Source organism: Sorex fumeus, unplaced genomic scaffold, assembly GCF_029834395.1.
Source record: "Sorex fumeus unplaced genomic scaffold, SorFum_2.1 ptg000086l, whole genome shotgun sequence".
Taxonomy (NCBI): Eukaryota; Metazoa; Chordata; class Mammalia; order Eulipotyphla; family Soricidae; genus Sorex; species Sorex fumeus.
In genome coordinates, this window is record NW_026606143.1 from 16,966,232 (window position 1) to 16,992,274 (window position 26,043).

Sequence of the window (26,043 nt, forward strand, 5' to 3'; positions counted from 1 at the left end):
CTTTAATAAATACTCGCAACCTCTTTATTATTCAACATACATAAATCAGTTATGTATTCCAAAATAAATTGACTTTAGGCCTGAAACAAAACATGACAATGAGAATGAGATGTTTACTAAAAAGTTTAATCTTCTATTTTGTGCTGCATTAGTCACTGTTTCCTTTGCTGTCAGACTGCATCAATATAATGATATAGATGAAATGGTAAACTTGGATGCTTTAATACTATAATGCTCATGATGAGTACCATTTGTTTCCTCATTGACCTCGGATTAACCCTTGCTTCCTAAAAGCATGTTCTTACTCAATATTTTATACATATACATATACATATACATATACATACACACAGAGAAAGAGGGAGAGAGAGAGAGAGAGAGAGCCATCAAGAGGCCCTGTATACAGAATCTGCTTCTCTCTTTAGGAGCTTGTTAAATTCTATCCTTTTCAATTCACTCCTATCCCACCTCTCAAAGCATTTATGTGCTTCATTATGCTCCGCTATCTTTAAAATTTTTTAAATAGTAGAAGATATGCATTCTAATTAGATATAATGTACTTTTAAAGTCAGTTGAAATTTTGTCTAGGATAAAACATTTCTAATATCCAAAGGTGTCTGGCCTTGGGCAGAGAAAGTTGGAGTGCACATCTGTATTATAGCTATAATCAGAAAATGAAGTCCTATTAAAAAGATGTTCATAATGTGTTTTACTCTCTAGGAAGCAAAAGTTTATATCCTGGAAAACTACTAACATTTCTTATAGGCAATAAAAATTTCATGACAGCCCAGACCTGCGATATTAAGCATATGTTCAAATATCTTAAAAATGTTATTACTGATTAATCTATAGTTATAAATAACATTTATTGGCCCTATTTGCCTAAATAAATATGGTAATTTACGATTTGTACTGTTTCATTCAAATATGCCCCTTTCCCTTTTGTCTAAAAGTGAAGTTATTCTTATGTGTCGTATAGTTTTACAATTATGAATATTAAGGAGATAGCATGGAACAAGTGCCCAGAGGTATAACTGTCATTGTCAAATATGGCCTGCCTTGGGCTGGAGGGATAGTACAGTGGGTAAGATATTTGCCTTGTATGGGTTCGACCTGGGTGCAATCCACAGCACCACATATGATTCCCTGAGCACCACAAGGGGAGGGCCCTTCCCATTAGAGGTGTGATCAACTCCCACCTAAAGACTGCTTTGAAGTGTTAGTCTTAATTGCTAAAAATAACAATGTTAACCATTAGCTATGTATTGAATTCTATTAAGTGTATTGGCATTAATAGTTAATATAAATATTTGCCATTTTTCCATTACTTAGACATAAACTGTCAAAATATGGCAAAATATTCCCACCACAAATACTGCTGAGTCTGATGAGAAACAATAAACGCTCATGATTAGAGCAGAAATGAAGAAAGTAAATATAAATAACTGCTTCATTTTGCTTCACTTCAAAGAACAGTAAATTGAAAAGTCATATGCAATATACAAAAGGTTGCAGATATGTAAAGGCTTATCCTGATATATAGTGGAAAATTAGAAAGCTGTGAATGGCAATAATTTAATTTTGTTTCCTATGCAACAAAATAAAGTGTAATCACAAAAATCCAATTGCTATATTCTAAAATCATTAACAAAATTGGGGATGAATCATGTGTAATCATGTGGAGGAGAAAGAAGATGGCAATGTCAAATGAGTTTATATTAAAATACTTTGAACCATCTATAGGGAGTGAGGTTATAAATGTCGCACTATACTTTTATCATTTGCCATATGTGTAGTTTTAATTTTCAAATATATGTGAACCACCTACCTGCTATTATGAAATTCACAAAAATAGTTTGCTATCACTTAACATACTGGATGAGTGAATGCGGTGGTTTAAAGGGTGGGATCACTAGATAACACTTAGTCCCAGGGTATAGGCAAAAAGAAAAGAAATAGAGTGAAGGGGAGAGGAAGCAGAGACAGATGAGAGCATCAGGGGGCAGGGCTCAAGGGGGATCAGGTATATTGATGGTGTTAGGGAATGATAAAGGTAGATATCCAAGAAGGTTAGTGGTATGGGAGGGAACCTGGGAACATTGGTGGAGCAAAGTTGACACTGGTGGTAGGATTGGTGCTGGCACATTATATGTCTAAGCCACAACTCTGAATAACTTTGTAAATCTTGGTGCTTTAATAAAATTAAGAAATAAAAATATGCAGTTTTGTGAAATATATTCTACACAATTTTATTTTTAAGTGAAACCTATTTTTAAAGATTGCTTTTCTGAAAACCAAACCCTTATAGTGGGATACAAAACAAATTACAGAGGGCTGGAGCTATAGTACAGTGGGTAGGGCATTTGCTTTGAAGGTGGCCAACAAGGGTTCGATCCCTAGCATCCCATATGGTTCCCTCCCCCAGCACTACTTGGAGTAATTCCTGAGTGCAGAACCAGGACTAATCTCTGAGAATTTCCAGATGTGACCCTGAAAAGCCAAAAATTAGAAAAGAAAAAAGTAAGGAAGGAGGGAAAGAAGACTAGACTGAAAAGATATAGGGACAGTGTTGGAGGTTCCTGGGCATTTTAGTGGTGGTGAGGTGTGTTGCTTCTGTATGTTGATACCATAAACTTTAATACTATTGTATGTAATCTATTTTTAAAGTATGTGCCTTATAACAGAGATAAAGCAATGATAAAAGATGTACCTAGTAAGTGAATGAGGTGAAAGATGTACAGGATCACATGTTTTCCAACCAGTCACAAAGTATTCTTAGCAGTGGTGCAGCAGGTAAGGAGCTTGCATTCCATGCAGGCAATCTGGGTTTAATCCCTGATATCCCGTATTGTTTCCTGAGTGCCACCAAAGCCAGACATCAAAGCCAGAAGTAACCCCTGAGTATTGCAAGGTGTTGCCCCAAACACCAACAAATGCAAAGGACTTTCAGCATTGTGTCATGTGGAAATTTTCCCTCAGGATTACTTTACAAATACTGTTTTCTGAGTCTCAGATCATGAGCTTCTTCACATCACGATTAAAATGAGAATATGGAAAATGAAAAAATACAGTATATTTCACCTGAGAAAACTAAAGCTTAGAAAATAATATAGGGGCTGAATAGTGATTCAAGTAAGGGAACCCACAGCATATGTGAGGCTCTGGGTTTGATTGCTGACCCCACATGGCCCCAGTATCACCTGGTTTAGTCTCTATAACAGAAACAATGAAAAAGAATAATATAAAAACTTTGCAAATTTGAACTGTGAGTCACAAAGTAGAAAGCAAGCAAGAGCAGAAATTACACTCTTATAGTCAGAAGATAAGATCAACATATCTGAGAACCGTTGGTCTACAGAACATGGCTCCAAATGTGATCACAATCCAGTTGTTCTTTTAGTTCTTCTGTGTGTTTTCAGACCCATATGTTGCTAATGAGTCATCCTTAAAACTAAAGTATTAGTTCTTTACATGCACAATATCACTGTCACTGTCCTCCTGTTGTACATCGATGTGCTCAAGCGGGCCCAGTAACGTCTCCATTGTGAGACTTGTTACTGTTTTCGGCATATTGAATATGTCATGGCTAGTTTGCCAGGCTTTGCCATGAGGGAAAGATACTCTCGGTAGCTTGCTGGGCTCTCTGAGGGGGGTGGAGGAATTGAACCTGGGTCAGTCGCATGCAAGGCAAACGCCCTACCTGCTGTGCTATCGCTCCAGCCCAACATACTTAATAGAAATCCTCTTAGGAGTCCTAGTGCAAAAAATAGTAATTTAGGGAGCAAGGACTTTCTCAAATTGGTGATTTCAACACAGGATTCCATGTGGTGAAGTTGGCAAATCTTTCTTGCCAAGAAATTTAGATATTATCTATTCAAATTCTATTCAATACACTTCACCAGCTTTTTCCAGTCTTTTCATATGCACTATCAGCTATGTTTATTTATAAATTGTTTTAATTTATTAAGAAATAAATTTCTACTCTATATTCCTCCTAAATAAAGAGAATGCAAAGCCTTGCTGTTTTAGGAGTAATTTATAACTTTAGGAATTTGATTATTCCAGAGAGGTGTTTTGATTTCTCATTCTCAGACCACAAAATTCATATATGCTGGGAATTCAGAAAAACCTCATTTTTCAGCAACCCACTGAGAGCGCAAGGTGAGGATCACTAGACTCTGTGATGTCCTTCATATCACACAGCCTATGCCTCCTGCTCTCTGTTAACCCTTTTTCTGTCTTTGATATAGAAAATGATTATATTAAACATTGACTCATTAATTTAAAAAAGTTGAACTCCATGTATGAGTTCTGATACTTACTTTTCTTCTTAAACTTTTGGAATTACAAGCCATTTGATTCTTCTATGAGATGAATTACAGTAAAAATTGTCAAATGGGATCATTAAAAAAAACAGCCCTTTAATGCTAGTCACCATCCATTGACTTTTATTAAAACAATATAAGAGGTTAAAGTTAGCACTACAGTTTTAGCTTGAATGCTGGAGAGAGCAGATAATGAGTTGTAATTTTAGGAGCAAAAGTATTTCCTCATTTATGTAAAATGTTTCAATAAACCTGGCAAAAGGCTGGAGTTTGTATTTGGGCTACCTACCTTATAGCAGTAAAATGGAGAAAATTATAACCTGAAAAATGACTTAATCTTAAGAATAGTTTTAAAATAAATTTTGATTGTCTGCCATCTTGATTTTCTGGTAATATGTAGAAAATACTCGAGTTCTATTCCTTCGTCCCTCTCAGACAGCCCGGTAAACTACCGAGAGTATCTTGCCCGCATGGCAAAGCCTGGCAAGCTACCCGTGATGTATTGGATATGCCAAATACAGTAACAAGTCTCACAATGTTAATGGGCCCGCTCGAACAAATTGATGAACAACGGGAGGACAGCGTATTTGATTTTTGACACTTAAAAAGGAAATCTGATTTGTACTATGAGGCTGCAAAATGTCAACTCCTGGCTTTGTTGTATTTCAATCTGTGCCCTGTGCTGTCCAGAGAAAGGCAGTGTAATTTGTCAGAAGGTAAAATTGAAGATTCACTGTGCAAATGAATGATCTCACCTCTCACCTAAGAGATCCTGTTTCCTTAACTGTTGTTATTGTTTTGTTAACATAAGGTTTAGTTCTGTGTGTATGTCTTAATGACCCAGACCGTGTAGTGATTAATTTAGGAAAAATTCTTCTCATTGATTGATTCTCATCCTCCCATGTGAATTTTTTTTTTTGTGTGTGTGTATGTGTTGGAGCCACACAGTATTGCTCTGGGCTTACTCCTGGCTCTGCCTTCAGGGATCACTCCTTGCTGGTTTGATGGACCATATCTGGCACTGGTGATAGAAACCAGATAGAAACCAGATTAGCTGCTGTGCAAGGCAAGCACCCTATCCTCAGTACCTTCTCAGGCACCCTATCTCAGGCACCTTCCATGAGAAATAACACCACTTGCTTTTAATCCTCTTTATTTGTTAATCTTTCACTGTTGCTAGCGTATTTCCAGTTAAAGTCATCAGTGTAATTATGGGGATGTCAATTTCAATATCTGGCTATTATGCAAAATTGGGAAAGTTGAAGGTATATCAAACAGGCAATAGCTACAAACTCTGAATGTGAACCTCTCTATTTTTAGAAGACAATTTGAATCAAGCATATTATGATTCTTTGTGACCTTAGCAACACTATTCTTAATATCTATAATTTGCTTATCCCTGTGGAAGTAACTTCACAGGGGTAAGCGAAATGTGGTAAATGTGTACAGTGGAATATTACTCTGCCTTACAAAGAAGGACCATTCAGACAGATGCTACTACATGAACAAACCATGAGGACATTGTGCAATGTAAAAATAAGCCAGTCACCAGAAATATAGCTATGACATTAAACTTTACATGCCTTTCCCAGTATATCAAAATGATAATGATAGAAAGTTGAGGGTGATTGCAAGGTCTGGGTATAGAAGAGAATAAAGATTTTCAGTATTTGCAAGGTGAAGAAATCTTTGGAGTGAGATGGTGGTAGGAGGGTGATAGTTGCACATCAGTAGAACATATAACAATAGTCACATAGAATATCTCTGAATTGTACCCTTAAAGATCATGTGACATGGGGCTGGAGCAATAGCACAGTGGGTAGGGCATTTGCCTTGCATGGGGCCGACCCGGGTTCGATTCCCAGCATCCCATATGGGCCCCTGAGCATTGCCAGGAGTAATTCCTGAGTGCATGAACCAGGAGTGACCTCTGTGCAACGCTGAGTGTGACCCCTCCCCCACAAAAAAATCATTGTGGTAGTGCTCTCTTGGGAAGCACATATGTTAGTTGTCAGGAGACACAGGTTAACACAGGCTCTGTGGAAGGAGGATACAGACATTCAATGAAGTGCTTCATATTTTAAGTTACAACACAATAGGTTCCATTGCCAAATAGCCACTGAACATTGCAAAGTACAGCCCTGGAGTCATCTTATCTCCTCAGCACCAAGCAATGCAGCACTGCGGGGTGGCTTGAGCAGTTTCAGGTACTTATTGAAACCACTAGCCCAGTTGGCTGAGAATCACCTGTGGGGCTCCTAGACTTACTAAGCACTGTTTACGAGTTCATCCCCCCCTCTAATTTCAATAGCCAATTTTGTGATTTGTGTGTCTTAGCACAATAAACTATTATTGCAGCACAATAAAGTTCCCCATTTAACTATCTAAAATTTCCCTTTCAACTATAGAAATAAATTTTGTCAACCTCAAGATGCTCTTTGAAGTAACTATTTTCTCTTGCTACTTATCAGTACTGAAAATTGCAAAAACCCATAATTAATCTTAGTGATAAAGCGATTTAAAGATGTTTTATAGTGCCATGAAGATGCAGTTTGACACTTGGGAAAGAAAAAGAAAATCTTCTGTCAGACCAAGTGGAGGACGCTTCTCATTTCTGTGATAATGTGAATGTTTGGATATCCCCAAAGCACTTATTTCCTTTGAATTTGAGCCCCCATGGTGGGTTCGCTTCATTTGATTTGTTAAACTGGGATTTAGCCTCCCAGGCAGCACTACAGCCTTTGCAGGTATGGAAATGGTCTTTGTATTTAAATGTACTGCTTGGAAAACACTCCCATCTGTTTTCTGTAGTTTACACAAAGCATTAGTTCATTTCCAGAGGTTCAAAAATTCTAATTCTAAAGGTTAAATTCACACGCCAGAAACCTGGAGGGATTAGAATTCCTATTTTAGAAAACGCATGTCCTTTGCACTGTGAACATGACTTGCTATCTCTGCATTATCTGGCTGCAGAACCATTACACTGGCACTTCTTTTCTCTATAAACTTGTTCCCGTCTTCGTCCTGATGTGATGGCACAAAGAGATGCGCAAGTCCCAGGACTGCGAATGAAGACATCTGGAGCTTATGATAAGGAAACTACTTGAACCTAGGAGTTCTGTGTATCTTTCTTTTCCCAGGTCCATTTACACCCGGACTTGCTGAAATCTTCACTATTAAAAATGACTTGTTATTTGGAAAACTGTCTGCGAGCCTGCTTTATAACTACAGATAGGGTAATAACACTTCCCAGATGTTCTGGGATAAATTCAATTTTAAACATTAATTCCTACTGTCAGATCATTCACTAAATGTGGGCTTCAGAAAAGAGGATTCTAGGGACTGCAACTTGTTGTTCGTTAAGTCAGATCTGCCCAGTTCTGAAAGCTTGCCATTTGTGTTTCTGTATGTTAAAATCTTAACATAATTATTGTTTCAGTATAATTGTGTGTGCTCACTTTTCATTAAAGTTTAGAGTAAAAGCTTTCTGTTGCTGAGGAAACCATGTCTTGCTCAGAAGAAATTTTCTAAGATGCCCTGATTAGAAACATATTGACTTAGTAGTCACTAAATGCAATTTACTTTAGACAGTGTTATCTTACCTCCTTGACCTAATTGTAAGTAAGATTCCATCTTCAGTATAAAACTCTGTGAGATGGCTCCTCACATCAATGATGAGTAGACAGAAGTGGTCATCTATATGTTAGGCCAGTGTAAGAAAAATTTTTAAATAGCTTTGAACCTCCTAGGGAGAAAGTCACCTGTGCTTTTCATAAGCTGATGAAAGAAAGATTCAATGAGTGATATCATAATGATTGAGGAATGAAAATTTCAGTCAACTATTAGAAGAAAATGTGCACATATCTAGACTTCAAAAAGTTGATGTGAAACAGATTATCCATCTGAAGAAAATAGTTGATGAAATTTATATGTTTGGTATTATCTCTGCCACTGAGTAAGAAGCAAAGGGAAAGAACCAAGGTAAAAATATTGCTTTGGTCATATGCCATTAAGAGTTATTTTATTTTAGGGAGGATTAACTACAAAATTGTGAATTATATTGTAGCACTTCTATGGGATCATAAAGTTGGAAAGGTTATATTTTTCTTAATCTTCAAGGAAGTATTTTACAAAGGCCACGTTTTTGAAAAAGTTGGTACTTATTCTTTTATTTTGTATGGGAATATAGAAGTTAGTGGTCGTAACTTTGAAAGGAGAAGAAAGGGATTGAATTTATGTCTCTTTATGGGTGTAATTTTTACTTTTAGTGTCCAGAGATGTCATGAGTGCTTTTCTTGCAGTGACTTTCTATTCCTTGCGCTGGCCTTTTCCAATCCTTAATTATTAATCCTTTTACAATCCTTATTTCAATCTCTTTTAAAACTTATGCTGTTAGGAAGTTCATCGCAGTTTCTTAGTATTAATTCTTGGTAAATTCTTCATACTTTTATTATCTTCTTTTATTATGACAGATCAGTTATTTTGGTGTTTGTGTCTGCACGTATAGTTTAATTTTATCTGCTGTTTTCCACCTGGCTTTGATGTCTTGAATGACAGCCTCATAATTTACCTTCATTTTTATTGATTTTGTTTTTTCTCACTTTTGTTATATATACAATATACAATAATTATTTTTGCTTTTTTAATATTGCTTTTATAGTATTGTCTTAACATTTTCTATGCAGTATCTTCTCTCTCTGCTTATATTAATACTTTTACTGTTTATATTAATACTTTTACACTATTATTTGTAACATATTCTCCCTACACCAATTATAATTACTGATTTGAAATTTATTATTCTTTCAAGTTGAGGGTTTCCTCAAATTTCTGGTTTTCCTGGACTCCCAATTTAGGTTTAAGACTCAGAAGCTGTAATATTATTTAGCATCTACATATGAGTAGGCTGGTATCATCAACAGCTTTGCTTTAACAAAGTGAGTGAGTGTAGCCCTCACCCGCCAATTTTCCTAATAGGTCCCCCAGATGCCTGTGTATTTATGTATTTTCTGTTGATGCATCTGTTTATCCATAGGGAACCCTTATTTCTTGGGTTTGTGGACAGAAATATTGCTACCACAACTAGGCTTTAAACAGACAAGGAAACTGGTAGTTTCACCATTCAGTATCCCTCATCTTATTCTCTCATTTTCATGTTGGAATTTCAACATTTTCATCAAGGATGCTCAGATTTCTGAATCTTAATCCCTCTGGGTAAACATTTTCAGGTAAGAAATATCCTGTCCTCATGTGGGTGAAGTTGGAAAAATTATCTGAGACCAAGTTGACCCTAATATACACTCTTCAAAATCGTCAACTTTTTAAACTAAAACATTCATCTCTGTGGTTTTGATGGTGCAAATTCTTGCAATTTTCTAAGAATTCTGTGCTGTTAAAATAGTTTGAAGTTTGGTGTCTTACTGTTGTATGTTGTGTAGGTCTCAAAAAAAGTGGTGTTCATTATTTTCCTCTTTTGGTAATTATATTGATTTTTGACTCCCAAGATTTTATGGACAGTTTATTATATGTTTTTTTTTTCTGTTCTTTGTTGTCATGTTTTTTGAATATGGGTTATTTTCTTAATATTTTACTTTGTATATAATTGTGTTTGGAGAAAGCTGTTACACATGTATGTATATTCGATTAGATATGCTTGAATCATAAGTGAATTTTCAGTTTTTAACTATTCAAAGAGCCACTCCTGATACTTAAAAGTATTCTTATTTTGTGTTTCCTTTGGAATATTAAATACATAATAGAAAAGATATAGTTTGCCCTATATCTCATTTGGACCCATTGTATAAGTGTTCTTTGATACTCTTCATTACTGACTTAATTTTTATTTACTGAATGGCAGTTCTGTATAAACCCAAATTGTGAGTAATCTGAACATATTTATCTTGATTTAGTTAGCAGCATATGCTATATATTGTCATGAGTTGCTATAGTGTGAAATTCACAGAGAAACGGAATAGTTCTAAGTAGTTCTAGCCCCATGATATGCATTTTTGTGCCCATTTTTCATGCAATGCCCTAAAGTTTTCAGCTTCAAAGAACATCCTAAATACAATGCCCAAATTAAAATAATTGTTCCCATCTGACAGATAGCCATAATTATAGGAAGTCTCCTTAATATTTCTTATTATCTATTTCAATTTAGCTATTTCCAAATTCTAAACCCTACTCAGGGTACTAACAAATTCATCTTCATTGTTGCTTGTCACATCTTTGTTCAGGCCACTTCCCCAAGTATCCCTGTTGTCTCTATTTCCCCTTTCCTTGAAATATGTCCCTACACTCTGCTGCATTTTCTTCCCAGATATACTCTCCTCAATGCCTTGATGCAGCTATCATTTTGTACTCCCAGGACAACTATTTCTTTGTGTGAATGATATACAAATAATTGAGAATAAGAATACAGGACAAGAAGATGCAATATGACAGTTCTACTGCTAGAAGTTGATGAGCTCTTATAAACAAGGGTTCTCCTTTTAGTATTCAGTTCAGTAGTTAATGCCTACTCTTCCTTTCTGATTTGGCATTCTATTTGGCTCTCTGAAAATATGGAAAAATACAGTTTTCTCTGGTTTGAAATATTGGAAAATTGGTTCTGTTATCAGTTTATACTTTTCATCAATGGAATAAACTTAGTTGGAAATAGTTCATATTAGATTATTTGACTGTCCAGAGTCATTCCTTTACTGGTCTATAGGAATTGAATTTAAACTATTTTCTTGACCAAGAGGTATTAATGTTAAACCTCCAGAACAAGAAAAGCATCTTTCCTAACATAGATTTTGGTATTAGCATTAAAAGTCATATATAATGGGAAACTATTAAAAACTTTGTCCCTCAGGCATGTAATTTCCTTCTTGTAGTGTTCACATTGTCTTCATAACAATTTGTAAGGTTCTCTTCACATATCTTCACCAATATCATCATATAGAATCTTGATATGTTATATAATTGTAATAGGTTTGTTTGTATTCCCAATCTACAGTGACATATATACCAAATTATTTTTTTATATGGAAATTATTTTCTTCATTTTCTGAGCAATATCAGATGATATTTCCACCGAGAGAGAGAGGGTTCTCCCTTTTCACCACATCACTACCAACACTGCTTGTTTCTGATCTCACTGGTAAGGCATATTCTCTTATTTTTTGATTTGCATTTCTCAGATCACAAGTGATGATAAGCACTTTCTCATATGCCTATTGGTATTTGTATATCCTCAGAAAAATGTCTTTTCACATCTCCTCTCTCCCCATTTTTAAAAAAATTATTTATTTATTTATTTTGAATACCCATCCCTCCACCAGTGACCATTTCCCACCACCGCGTATCCCAGTATCCCTCCAACCCCCCACCCTCCCCCAACCCACCCTGTCTCTGTGACAGGGCATTACCTTTTGTTCTCTCTCTCCTATTGGGTGTTGTGTTTTGTATAAGAGTTAAGCCTGATTTTCAGAGAGAAACATTGGATGATTTACTTTCCATTGATCACTTTGTATATATGGAGATGTCGTGTGGCCACATAAGCGGCCGCATGGTTTGAAGGAAAAGTCCTAGTTCCCGCATACTTGAGCTATGCTTGTAGAGGCTTCTGGTCACCGGGGTTCCATCTGGAGGAGGCGTATACCAAATTATTGATCTAGGATTTAACTCAGGCAGTATAAGCCTGATATCTTAATACATAGCATTTTCCCCTTTACCTAGGGGATCATAGTTGGTATGTTAGTATATTTCATTTTGCATATCAAAAGGAAAGAAACACAAACCCAAAGATAACCATAATGTTACATCAGTAACAGTCATGGTCCAAGTGTATCAGAATTCTAATAACTCAACAGAATATGAAAAGAAACTTCTTCAGGACAAACTTCTTAAGTCTAATTTAGTTTGAACTATTGTATTGCAATTTCTGGAGTTTCTTTGTTTCCGATGTCCCATGTTAGTTTGCCTGGGTTACAAAAATATTGCAGTGGGAAGAAGAGGAAATGGGAATGCAATTTTGAAGTACTACAGAGAAAAGAATGTTTTCGGGTTAATTTTTCAATTGTTTTGAGACCTATGCAAGTGTTAGAGAAAGGTACTTCTCTTGTGTGTCTACTTTTTGTGACTGATTAAGAGGCCTGCAAAATCTTCAAAGTTTTTGTAATTTAAATAAGATATTTCTGTTTTTCAAAAGTAATTTGGGTGCCCCCAAGTGGCACTGTTGGAAAGGGTACTGGTAACTTGTATGAAAAAATTTAAATATGTTAAAAGAAGGTGGAATGTATGGATGACAACTGTATGATGATTGTTTCTTAGAAATAAAGTTACAGGGGCTGGAGCAATAGCACAGTGGGTAGGGCGTTTGCCTTGCACACGGCCAACCCAGGTTCGATTCCCAGCATCGCATATGGTCCTCCAAGCACCGCCAGGAGTGATTCCTGAGTGCAGAGCCAGGAGTAACCCCTTAGCATCGGCTGGGTGTGACCCAAAAAGAAAAAAAAAGAAAAAAATTTAAAAAATAAAGTTACAGGTAAAATTTTGAAGTGATATACAGTAAGATTTGAATGTTCATGCCACCTTATTAAAGAAAAGCTACCTACCTTCTGTTTGCATGTTCATTTTGATTTATAAGTCAGCTATATGGACAGATCATTTAGATTTTTTAAATCGGCCTTATACATTTTCCAGCCTGTTTAGCTGAATATTGTATAACTTAACTATTTCACTTTCTCAAGAAATTCATGTGTAGTATACTTCTGTTACATGCTTTGCAGAACTAAACCATTTAATCATATGAACAATTAATATTTGATTATATATGATAAATAATATTTAATTATATTAAATATTGTTAAATGTTTTAGTAGGAGCCTCTAATGTCAACTTTACTGGCTGAAGCCACTCTATGGTTCTATGCTTCTGTTCTTGTTGAATAAGAGTGGAGGATAACAAAAGGAAAGAGATTAACTATATTTTTGTTCCTCTCTCTCTAAAATAAATTTATGTAATGATTACTATATGCATGCTTCTACTATGCATAAATAATGTATGTTAGGTAAACTCTGACATACTGACATATAAATGCATGTACCACTTTGGGATTCTTACTGTTTTAGTTAGATTTTTTTCAAAACTTATGAAATTAAGATATACACTGCTCTTCACTGAAATTATTTTCATTTTTTTCTTCCCTCTCTATATTCAGTTTTACACTTTCATTTTATTCTATTTAATTAAAACACTTTTCTTCAAGGCATGTTGTGTATTTTCCATTGTTTCACATCATGATTAAAGTTCTTTTGTACTTTTGGATTCTTGCCATGTCTTATTTTATTCTTGCCATGTCTTATTTTACAGAGTTAACATTAGCATATGTCAGGTGTGGACTTAGGAGCTACAGTATATCTCTTTAAAATTTGGAACTTATATCAACTAGAACCAAAGGAGTCACTTAAGTAATTTTCTTTACCAAGAGATAAATGAAGAACTGATAGAGGGCATTGTGTTACTCCCCTGATATTGAGTGAAGCTAAAGTTTATTTTAATGCAATAAATTGAGTTTGCAAAACCACAATATTTGATCTTAGAAGCAACTACTCTGTCATCTTGATGCTTTTCCTGTCTCTATTTGAAGCTTCTAACATTATTCTTCCCACTTAAAGATCTACTTAAATCTTTCACACATACAAATGATCAGAAAATTCTTATACAAAAGACATATTTCTTCATATTTATAATACTCCATTTTCATAGTTTTGGTCTTGCTATTTTGCAAATGCATGCAAGGATTAGGCACAACCTGCAAGTGTTAGTTTCTCTCTACATGTTTGAATTCTAAGACAGAGCACTATGCATGAGTTAGCCCCTGCTAATAGGAATTGTCCTTCTCTTAAGAAACTACCTGTTCAACTTATTTTGGTCCCCACAATAAAGAACTCAAATGTCAACTTGCCACTGTAGTACTGGAAATGACTTTTTAAAATCAGGCCTTGACAGGGAAAACTGAATGACTTGTTGAAGACAAATGAAATCATACTGAGCTAATTGAATCAACACATTATGTTTCATATCTTTTTGTTGTGCAAAAATATACACATTGATGTTCATTAGAATTATGAAAATGTATGAAACGGGAGCCAACCTAAAGCTGCCTATGCTCTCCAGTTTTTATTCTCACTGCATACTTGCCTTATTGCAGAATAACGACTTTTTTTTCTGATAAGTCCCTTAGCAGAAAAAAAGTGTCCTTCCTGCATCTCATGTGTTTGCATACTGCAAGTCCAGTAGTGCACAAATAATTATTGCAGACCTAGCCCCATTAAAAAAATTCTCAGAGAAGACTGACTGGTCTATCTGTTGCAGGTGTTAAGTATCCAGCTATGGTTTTATTATCTTAAGCTGAGTTATGAGGAACTCATATATGTGGCTGGGAGAAAAACAACTTAAATGCTGGTTGTCAGTAAAAAATCCTCTACAAAGTACCTACATGAAGGTAATATTTAAAATTACAGCTATAACATTAGAATGGCTATTTTCAAACGCACAGCCTCCTCTTACTAGGGTTGATGAAATTTTAGCTAGAGCAGTTTCTCTTCCACATCTTGATATGCCACCTTTTATTTGCTTTATTTAGCATATGTGTTCTCATTAGCACTTTTGCTTTTCACTTCTCATTGTTGTTCTGCTGTTTTTCACCTGGAGACATCCCAACTAATAGTATGAAGGACCCAGTTAAAAATGGCTTGCGCAGTGCGAGTATTATCTTGCCTAATTGGATGAGCCAAAAGATTGTCAAATCAGAATCCTTTGAGTCAAGGTTCTTAACTAAAGTCAACGTTAGAAATGATTCCAAGGATGGAGACAGAAAGAATCAGATGAATAAGGTAGAAAAATCTGTGACATCCTCTGTATCTCCCTATGCCTTTCCTTCTTGTAATAGACACGCACATTAAAAGAAGAAATTTCAATTGAGAGTTATACATGATCTTATAAGGAGTAATTAATATCTACATTTTACAAATGTTTCTAGTTTACACTGGCTTACCTAATATTTTATAGGAGGTCAGGCCTCCTTATTATATAGATTCTGGGGTCAACTCTTACATTGTTGTCCTTATGTAGACAACATGCTAAATGAATCCCAAATATTAAGGATCTTCATCATAGCCAATACAATTAGTTGGTATACACATAAGCCCAGTTATCATATTTATAAAGATCATTTCATATTTCATTATCTAGAAACATATCCTTAGTAAAGAGAGGGAATTGATAACAATATAGTTGTTTTAATCCTTCTTGCTTAAAAGGGTCTGCAAGATCATGAGGTAAGTCAATTCAAAGTTTAAGTCAGTGATTCATTTAAAACATCAGGAATCTAGGGTTTTTTTCCATTCTTTCTAATCCAACCCCTCTGCACACAACTGTCATATCTTTTAATATTGCTTTTGGTCTCTAATCTTGTTTCCCATGCTTACAAAATTGTTGGCACACATTCAAATATCATAACCACATAACTCTTGTATAGAGACAAGAGTGCAAAGGAAGCTAATTTTAGAAACTCCTCCAGCAGATATTTTGTTTTACTTATTCTTTCATCTGTCCGCCCCCAAACTAATCACTGATAAGGGTGATGCAATTACTTTGATTAAACTAAGCTAATAAAGATTTACCCCTGATGTTAAGGAGAATTGTCATTTCACCACCCAAAGAGGCTAATGATAATGGAACAATCTCTGGTTTTCAAATGATGGTGGTATTGGGGAATCATTTAGCTTGCAGATAGTCTTCCATCAATAGTCTTTTAACTTTCTCTTACCTGTAGATTAGAGATATGAACCTGGTTCTCAAGACATGTAGGTTATGGCTAAAACAAAGGAATTGTTTTCAGTGTATAATATTACTGACATTTTTGTTTCTGTCAAAATTTCTACTACAAAATGTTATTTAACAAAAACTATGTTTCTCAAAATGGGTACTTTAAACTTTAAGTCAGGATCAAATAGTAAAGCCCCTAAAATTTTTGGATGACTGCCTTCTGTAGCAGTATTAGAAGAAATATTATATTCCCTAATTCAGTGACTCTCCCATTAGAGTGAACAGAAATCCCCACAAACACTTGTTAAGATGGAAATTCCCTGGGCCCTACTTTAGAAATGAATATCTTGGCCTAGGAATTTGCATGTTTTACAGATACCTTAGATATACTAGAGCATGCATGTTCTTTGGAAGCCTTTTGCAAAGCACTAGAATTATCCCTGGGGCAGGAAATGATTCTTCCAGACCCAAGTGTGGCTTGGACTATTGATTTCTTATCCCAAGAGTGCTTACTTCTGACGTTTTTTTTTGCTTTTTCAATAATCCACTGCAAATGCTGTCTTGAAACACATTGTTCTTTAGGTCATTCCTCATCCCTTGGTAATTTCAGACTTACATTGCATATTGGGTTTTGATTTGTTTGCTTTGGGACCACACCTGGTTGTGTTCAGGGCTTCTTCCTGATTTGATGCTTAGGGATCACTCCTGGTGGGTTAGGGGTGCCAGGAATCAAACCCAAGTCAGCCATATGCAGGGCAAGCGCCCTGCCTTACCTACAGTACTGTTGCTCCAGCCTATGTGGTTTTATAGAAAGTGTCACATATGCATTATGATAGTAACTATGCCCTAGGATTTCTTTTGACATATATTGGATCTCCAATCAGTCCACAGTTCACGTCTTGATTGAGAAAGGATTTTTGTGCAAGCCAATAAATGCCAGTTCAATTATACTTCTCAACTCTTTTTAGTAGACATACTAGAATCAAATGCAACTATTGTGGGAAAATCAACTAGGGGAGGAGAAATAAAGGAAGAGGGTGAGTTTATGTTCACCCCTGAACATCAAGACAAATGAAGACCTAAATGAGTTCCAATGAGTTTGTGCTTGATTTGGGGCAAGTTCCTTGCAATTTCCACAAAGTGACCTTTATTTAGGCCATACCACCAATTGATCTGTTGAGTCTGAGAATTAATCTCTGTACGCTGAATCCTAGGGGAGCCTCAGAACTTATGTTGTTAGATTTAGTGCTCTCAGTTCCAGCAAAACATATGAGAATGGCACCTTCACCTGAATAGCAGATTCTTTTCTTTGTTAGGAAAAGAATCCAAGGACAAGACAGTATAGATAAAATCAGAAAGATTAATTAAAATTATATGTACCCAGATGTGGGTGCAGGAAGTCTCAGGGAGAGATGGTAATGGAGTTTTAGAGTAAGGGCTTTAATGGAGTGAGTTACCTAAGGGGAAGGCATATAAAAGAGTGAATATGAATAGCATAATTTGGTTGGTGCTAAAGGATATATATATATATATATATATATATATATATATATACACACACACACACACACACACACCGTCTACATGCTTTTGCATACATTACACATACCACTACCATATAATTTTGCAGCTGTGGAAAGTGTAAGGTGATATGTATTTTCAAATAGGATTATGGTTTGGTTCTCTGAGCATGTGCCATTATCTGCAATAAGATTTCCAAAACCTCAGGATTGTCTGGTATGAGGTTCCTTTATGTTTCTCCCATTTGTTTGATATAATCATTTTAGTTTCTTATACTAGTTTTCCACACTTCCAATCTGACTTCACATCCAGCCATCATGTAGCCAGAGTGTGATATTACCAATAACTTGATCTTTCAGAACCTTCAAAATATTCTTGGTCACCTTTTAGTTTAAGTCACATTATTTTAAAAAGTATAACTGAGATGTAGAGGTTTTTAGATACTTTGATATCAAAGATGAAATCCTAAGCACTTAGAGGTGTGGCCTCAAACCTGCCCTCTCAAAAAAAGTGAGCTGGCATAATACATTAGAAATTATTAGTGTGTAGAGACTGGAGAGATAGCACAGTGATTAATTGTTTGCTTGTACATGGACAACCTGAATTCGATCCCTGGCATCCCATGTGGTCCCTCCGCACCATCAGGAGTGATTCCTGAGTGCAGAGCCCAGAGTAACCCATGGGCACTGCAAGGTGTGACCCTGAAACAAACAAAAGAAACTATTAATGTGTAATATACATCATTAGTAGATAGCAGAAGGATAAATTGTGGATGGATGAATAATGGATGATGAGATATCTTGATGTTTATGTGTATATATGTGCATCTGTGGATCTGTATCTTCATGGTGGCTAAGTATCTATGAAATTAGGCCACAGGCAATCTTTTTTAGGTCTCTTTGTAAATTTAATTATTTATAAAACATGTTTTTCCATAAAATTCTCATTTCTGACCCTTCTGAAAATATTAGAAGAGCTGACAACATTGGGACTACCATCTCATACTTTTTGACTTGCCTGTTTACCTGATTCTTTTCAAACTAGGAAGAAATAGCTTAGTTCTTTATAGCGCACCCCAGTCTCTATTCTTTCCCCTTCTCAGAGCATTGTGTCTAGCTTCATTTGCCATTGCATTTGAATTCTTCTATGTGCTGCATCCAATCTGTACCTATCCTTTGTTTATTGGCCTCCACAGAGTCCAACCTGAGGAAAATAGATGCATTGATACAGCAGGAATGAAAGGTGGATCACAAGGTAAACTTAATAATTAAGTTTTATTTTAAATCTTCCATTCAAAAAGATATCCAGTTAAAATATAAAATGGGATGACTGGGAGTAGGAGATGACAGAAGAAAAAAGAAAGCCACCGGTCTCTCCCCTCCCCCTCCTCTCCTCTCCTCTCCTCTCTCCTCTCCTCTCCTCTCCTCTCCTCTCCTCTCCTCTCCTCTCCTCTCCTCTCCTCTCCTCTCCTCTCCTCTCCTCTCCTCTCCTCTCTCCTCTCTCCTCTCTCCTCTCTCCTCTCTCCTCTCTCCTCTCTCCTCTCTCCTCTCTCCTCTCTCCTCTCTCCTCTCTCCTCTCTCCTCTCTCCTCTCTCCTCTCTCCTCTCTCCTCTCTCCTCTCTCCTCTCTCCTCTCTCCTCTCTCCTCCTCTCCTCCTCTCCTCTCCTCTCCTCTCCTCTCCTCTCCTCTCCTCTCCTCTCCTCTCCTCTCCTCTCCTCTCCTCTCTTCTCCTCTCCTCTCCTCTCCTCTCCTCTCCTCCACTCACCACCTCCCCTTCCCTCCCCTCTCCCCTCCCCCTCCCCTCTCCTCTCATTCCCTCTCCTCTCTCTTCTTTTCTCTTCCTTCTCTCTCCGTCTCTTCCTCCAGTAGCAGTTTGGTCTACTGCATCCAGACAGAAGGGAGAATGATGTAGGGATCATAGATGTGGACAGACACAGAATTAGGCAGAGCTCCTATGTCCAGACAGATGCAGAATCAGGGCTTGTTCGCCTCAACAGGTGGCAGAATCAGGCAGGGCTCTTATGCCCAGATAGTAACAGGGTACGGAACATAGGAATCTCATCCACATGTTTGAGGTCAGCGATTAAGAAAAGTTTGGACAACAGGGAACTGCTGCAGTACCATTTGAGAGAGGTTCAGTGAAGGCAGAGATTGCAGGGATCTTGTTGTCCACACACAAGTGACCATAGATCAAGACTAAGGAAAACTGAAACATCAGGGAAGCACAGGGATACAGTTTGAGAGACAAGATTTCAGACTAGGAAAGCATACACTGTAAAGACCAGACTGTCACATACTGTTGGCAAGCAGATCATGCGGCACAGGATTTAGGAAGCTGTTCACTGGACTGGGCACCAAGGAACAGGACAAACAATGTCATGCATTAGTAAAAAAAGAAGCCTGGACATTGGAGAGGGACCAGGATCTAGCTACACAAACCATACAATATATTAACTTCTTAACCTTCTGAATTTTGTCTTGCAAATATTTCATACAATACTCCAGAACCCACAAAAATGGGAAAATCCATGTTTGCATTAACACAGTGAGCTACACATGGGTTGTATTAGCTGGTGAGTAGATATTGTTAACATGAACTTTGGATATGAATAGATGTTAATTTTCAGCTCTGCCACTTACTGGATCTGTGATCCATAATATCTTTAAGACTATGTCTAAATATTGAGTTTGTAACAGTAGTTAACTACTATATTAGGCCATTTCCTTTGAGAGTGCATGTGTATGCTTAGAAGCAAAGGGAGAGATTTATTATAAAAAATTGGATTGTGAGATTATGGAGACTGAGAAAACATATGTAGTTGGTAAACTGGATAACCAGAAAGTCAATGAAAACAGCTTCAATGCAATTCCAAAGATGTATGAACTATAAAAGCTAGTGGTGAAAATAAATTTCCCAAAGCCAATGGACTCAAGATCCAAGAAAAATCTCTGTTTTATTTTTTTTGAAAAAAAAATAGAGGTCAGGATGACAGATTATAGGCATAGCATGTTCCCTTTTGTGTAATCTTTTTGTTCCATTCAGATTTTTAGTTGATTGTGCTGGAATCTCATTACAATAAGGAAATAATTATTCTTTAATCAGTATATTGATTTAAATGTAAATCTTATCCACAAATACCCTCCCAGACATACCCAGAATGTTTAACCTAGTAATTAGGTACTATTTTGCACTACTAGTTAGATAGTACTAGTTAGATTGCACTACTAGTGGCTCAAACAAATATAGAAATAAACTTAACCATCATATTAATTTAGGATTTTGAAAGATTAAATGAGATGCATGTTTAAATTACTTGATATATTACTTGACTCACTCTAAAAGTTAAATATTGGTTCTGATTACATAAATCAGAATTTTCCTCACAATTTCAATCCCTTTTTGAATCTAGGTCCCACAGTACCAAGGAATGTATGTTCCTTACCATGGAGTAACATCCCCCGTCCTTATTACTTTCAGTTTACCCTTTCCAGCTATATTTTTAATTTGATTTTCTTGGATTTTGCTTGAAATTCTATCAAAGGAAGAGACAGGCCTGTAGATGTCTGATTTGGAAGAAATAGGAAAGAAGAAAAGTAGCAGGTGCTAAGTCCCTTTCTATTGTATTCTAGGCACTATTTTTTTTTATATTTGATGTATTCAAAGTCTTTGTGAACCAAGCATCATTCATCAACTTACTTAACTTTACAAATAAATATACTCTGTCCCAAATTACTGAACAAATTTCAAACACATGCTTTTCTAACTCCAAATCTGTGTTTCTTTTCCATATGGGGGACTGCCTCTTGAATTTTTGCCACACTAATTCTGGCATCTGAACATATGTTAAGTTACTGTCTCAGAACCAGCAAAGGGTTGAGACCTAAAATTCCTGTTTATAATACTAGACATTTAGTACTTTAGTAGGCACCTTGCACATTATGCTAAGAAAGAAGTTACCTCATTGAATTTCCCTTGAACTAATGATAAGTTTATATGAAAGATAGTTCTATTTCTAGGACTCAACTCTCAATCCCAAATCACTGACAGGCTTAGAAACTACTGTAATATAAAGAGGATGATAAAAAATAAGAAAAGAATCTCAGGGATACCCACAGCTTCGTCCTAAGTGCTTCTTATGTACGCTGCTATAAGCTTTTATTGAAAAATATAGAAGCTCTTCATTGTCACAGGAAAAATCGTTTACATATGTTTCAGTGCAGAATAGTAGCATTGAGAAAAAATAAATTTGTTATCTTAAATGTGAATATAAAGCAGTACTCCTACATTATAAAAAATAATAAAATAAAAAATGTGAATATAAAGTGTTTGAACATGATGTGCAAGACTATAGGAACATTTTAATGTTTTAGGAATCTAAGGAAATACAAAATTTCAGTTATTTTTATTACAGTTATTAAAATTAATTTTCTGTAAAATTTTTGGAAAATGATATTTTTACTGTAATGCAAATATGTTACATACATTTGGTCTCAGTAGTAATAAAACTATGCTAGTTAAACTTCCCTTGAGCTTCAGATTTGCAGAAGCAACATGATATAAAGAAATATACTAAAATGTTATTAATGAGTAACTCTGGCCATATTTTGTAACTTTTCTAATCTATTTTTCCTCATATATTGGATATTTGACAAATTTTGTTGTGTTTGTAAAGATTAAGTACTAAATATGAAGTTGATATTTGAAAAAGAAAATAATGCCATTGGTCATGCTTAGAATCCTGTATAGCTAAAAGAAGTTGAGAAGTGGGGGTTAGATAGCAAAGCTCAGACTCACGAAGGAAGGATTGTCAAGAGCAGTTTGATGTAAGAGTATGTGATTGATTATTTTCCTGTCTTGCGCTTCTTTTTCTGATCAGTAAATGACTGAAAAAAATATTCGGTACATAAATGTTATTGAAGATTACCATAAAAATACTTTAAAATAGAATTTCTTTGTTGCAAAATACAATCCTTTTTAAAAGTAGTAGAAAATATATTGTGGATTCCCTTTGATTCACTTGTCTATATCCATATCAAAACAAAAAGTAAGCCAATTTCTCTTGATTTGTTCTTTGTGAATCAATTGTGCCCTTTAAAATTTCACTCAAAACATTTCTTCCAAATATTGCATGTAAAGCCCAATTTTTCTATCCCTTTTTAAAAAGAAACTTTAGAAAACTTTTCTATTTTAGAATTTGTTTTTTCTTTTTTGAAAGTATTCTCTATGAAGGGCTGGAGCGATAGCACAGCAGGTAGGGTGTTCGCCTTGCACGCAGCCGACCCTGGTTGGATTCCTTCATCCCTCTCGGAGAGCCTGGGAAGCTACTGAGAGAATCCAGCCTGTCAAGCTCCCTGTGGTGTATTCGGTATGCCAAAAACAGTAACAACAAATCTTACAATGGAGACATTACTGGTGCCTGCTCGAGCAAATCAATGGACAACGGGAGGACATTGCTACAGTGCTATTCTCTATAAAAGAGTTATTATTTCATTGAGATTGCCACCGATGAATTTAGAGTGGTATTTGGTAGTTCTGTACCCTCAGATTTAATTAATAAAGACCTAGACCTCTGGACTTAAGATAAGGGGATGGCTGCTCTTTTTATAACTTAGCTCTTTAGCTTAATTTTATTTTAGTGTGTAGAAACTGATAATTGCTTTCACTGTGTGACAATAGGTAAATCAAATACAGATTAATGACTCATTATATCGGCTCTCATATGTAATTTAACTGCTTTCTTAAAATATTTGAGCTAATGCTTCCCTTGTTTATTTCCTTGACACAGAAGTTTGTCTTTTTTCTGTCACACCTTTCAAATTGCCTCATCAATGTATGCTTTACATTTAATACCTGGGATGGTTATTTTAACAATGTATTCAGCCCATAGTCATTTATATTTATCTTAATTCATTTCCCCTAGTGCCTATTAGGTTTATTAAACTTTTAGTTATTAGAAATTATAGTAAGTTAATTTATACATATTTTTCTATGAGGTTTTTGGGGCTTGGAACACAACCAACAGTGCTCAGGCTTACTCTTGGCTCTGACCTCTGGAATCACTCTAAGCAGTGCTTGAAAGAACTTAAGGGGTGCGAGGGAATTGAACCTGGGTCAGCCACTTGCAAGGCAATACCTTTACCCACTATAACTATCTTGCTACTACTTTCTAGGACTTTTTTTTAAGTCAATGAGAGAAGCTTTATAATATTAAACATTAAATATGTAGGTAGCAATTAGTTGAAAATATTTTAAAGGGCAACATGTTTTACAAAACTTTAGTATAGTGTTTTCATGCAAAACTATTAGAGTACCACAACCTCCACCAGTATCTTCTTTCCACTGTTGTTCCAGTGTCTTGTACCCCTTCCGCTGCCATCCCCATCTATGATAAGCTTGCTATTGAAAAGCAGTTCTGTTTCTGATGACTTTGGGCATTTGTTATTCCAAAATGCTATGTTTCCCAAAACTATGTTTCTTTATATCCCACATATGAAAAATAGCATTTTGTTTCTGTTCCTCTCCTTCTTGCTAACTACACCCAGTAAGATACCCTTCAGATCCATCTATGCAGCAGCAAATTGCATGATTTCATCTGACAATTGAGTAGCAGTTCATTATGTGTATCTATCATAGTTTATTTATTCAGTCATCTATTCTTGGCCACTTGAGTTGTTTCCAGATTTTGATCATTGTAAGAATATCTGCCCACCACTCTAGTTGAAAAAGGGCAGATATCCAAGATATATAAAACGCTAGTAGAACTTTACAAGAAAAATACAAACAACCAAATCCTCTATGGTGTTTTACATAGATATTTATGATAATACTTATTTAGTATTATTGTATTATTTAATATTTCTATTGCTTTGCACATATAGGGCCAGAGAGATAGTATAGATGGTAAGGTGTGTGCCTTGCACACAGTCAACATGGGTTCGATCCCAGACACACCATTTACTCCCTAATGCTTACCAGGTGTGATCCTTGAGCACAGAGAGAGGAGTAAGCCCTGAGTGCTTTGAGGCATGACCCTCGACCAAAAAAAGTTCGCATATATTTATATATATAATCACTGAGTCTATATTCTTATATCCAATGCCTATCCATATTTTAAAAAATTAGTGAAGCAACACAGGGGTTCCCGCTGGTTACTCCGGGGCAAGGACTGAGCCGACCACCCTGGCGATGAGGAGCAGGCGGACAGTTGCTGGCATCACCATGGAGGGCGGCGGGAGAAAGTAGCAACAAAACCTCTAGGGGGGTTAGCCGGCTTTTTCGAAGTTGGCGGAGCAGGATATTCACACGCAGATCTGGCTGGCGTCCTGCTAAATGCTATGAACCCCTTGTCTCCATATTTAAATGTGGATCCAAGATATCTCCTACTGCATACAGATGAGTTTATTTTACCAACTGGAGCTAATAAGATCAGGGGAAGATTTGAGCTAGCCTTTTTTACTATTGGAGCATGTTGTATGATGGGGGCTGCATTTGGGGCAATCAATGGCCTATGGATAGAAGGAAACCTAGAATATGCCCTGGTCCAAATCAAGAAATGTCCAGATTTTGAATATGGTGACTAGGCAAGGGGCTCTTTGGGCTAATACTCTAGGCTATCTGGCTTTGTTCTATAGCACATTTGGTGTCGTCATTGAGATAATAAGAGGTGCAGAATGTGATCTCAACACAGTAGCAGCTGGAACCATGACAGACATGTTATATAAATCTACTGGTGGACTTCGAGGGGCGGCACGGGGTGATCTAGCAGGACTAACACTTACCAGCCTCCATGCACTATATAATAACTGGGAGCACATGAAAGGTTCCTTGCTCCAGCAATCTCTCTGAAGATTTTGCCAACTCATGGATGGAGGACACTTTAGTCATTCACATCAACTTCTGGAGTTACTCTTACCTACAATGAGTTTGAAAAAAAACGGAAATTCTGATTTGCTACATGAAGATCATGGATAGCTGACCAGGACTGGCATTCCTATCAGACATTATGAGGTGAAACCAAAACACTCTGGTGGCTGAGTAATGTGGTTCTCTTCTCCTTTGGAGAAAATGTTTTACCTACTCTGTCTTCTATTCCCTGCAGCTGGAAAACCACTTACTCACCTAATTCAGGTCATGCTTGTTATATGGTTACTGTGTCACCATGTTTTCTCATTTAATAATCAAATATGTAATGCCCTGTATTCACAATAAAGGGTGAAAATAGAACCAAAGCCCAACCTAAAAATAAATGGTCTCTCCATTTAAAAAAATAGTGAAGCAGAATAATTATTTTTGGTTTTAAATTGATGTTTATTTCATTCAATTTGTTTCCCCTTCATGTCTTCTATTTCTATGTGTGTCTGTCTTTCTTTTCTTTTCTTTT

General features: G+C 36.2%; 1 protein-coding gene across 1 annotated transcript in view; it reads left to right on the forward strand.

Moving 5' to 3' along the window:
• Positions 1–25,555, forward strand: part of LOC130039258 (mitochondrial import inner membrane translocase subunit Tim23-like) — a 164,704-nt gene extending 139,149 nt beyond the window's left edge. Inside the window, 2 exon segments of the mRNA XM_056131105.1 lie at positions 24,888–25,170; positions 25,172–25,555. Of these exon segments, the coding sequence (XP_055987080.1) occupies positions 24,888–25,170; positions 25,172–25,508 (620 nt within the window). The 3' untranslated portion in view covers positions 25,509–25,555.
• Positions 25,556–26,043: the final 488 nt, after the last annotated feature.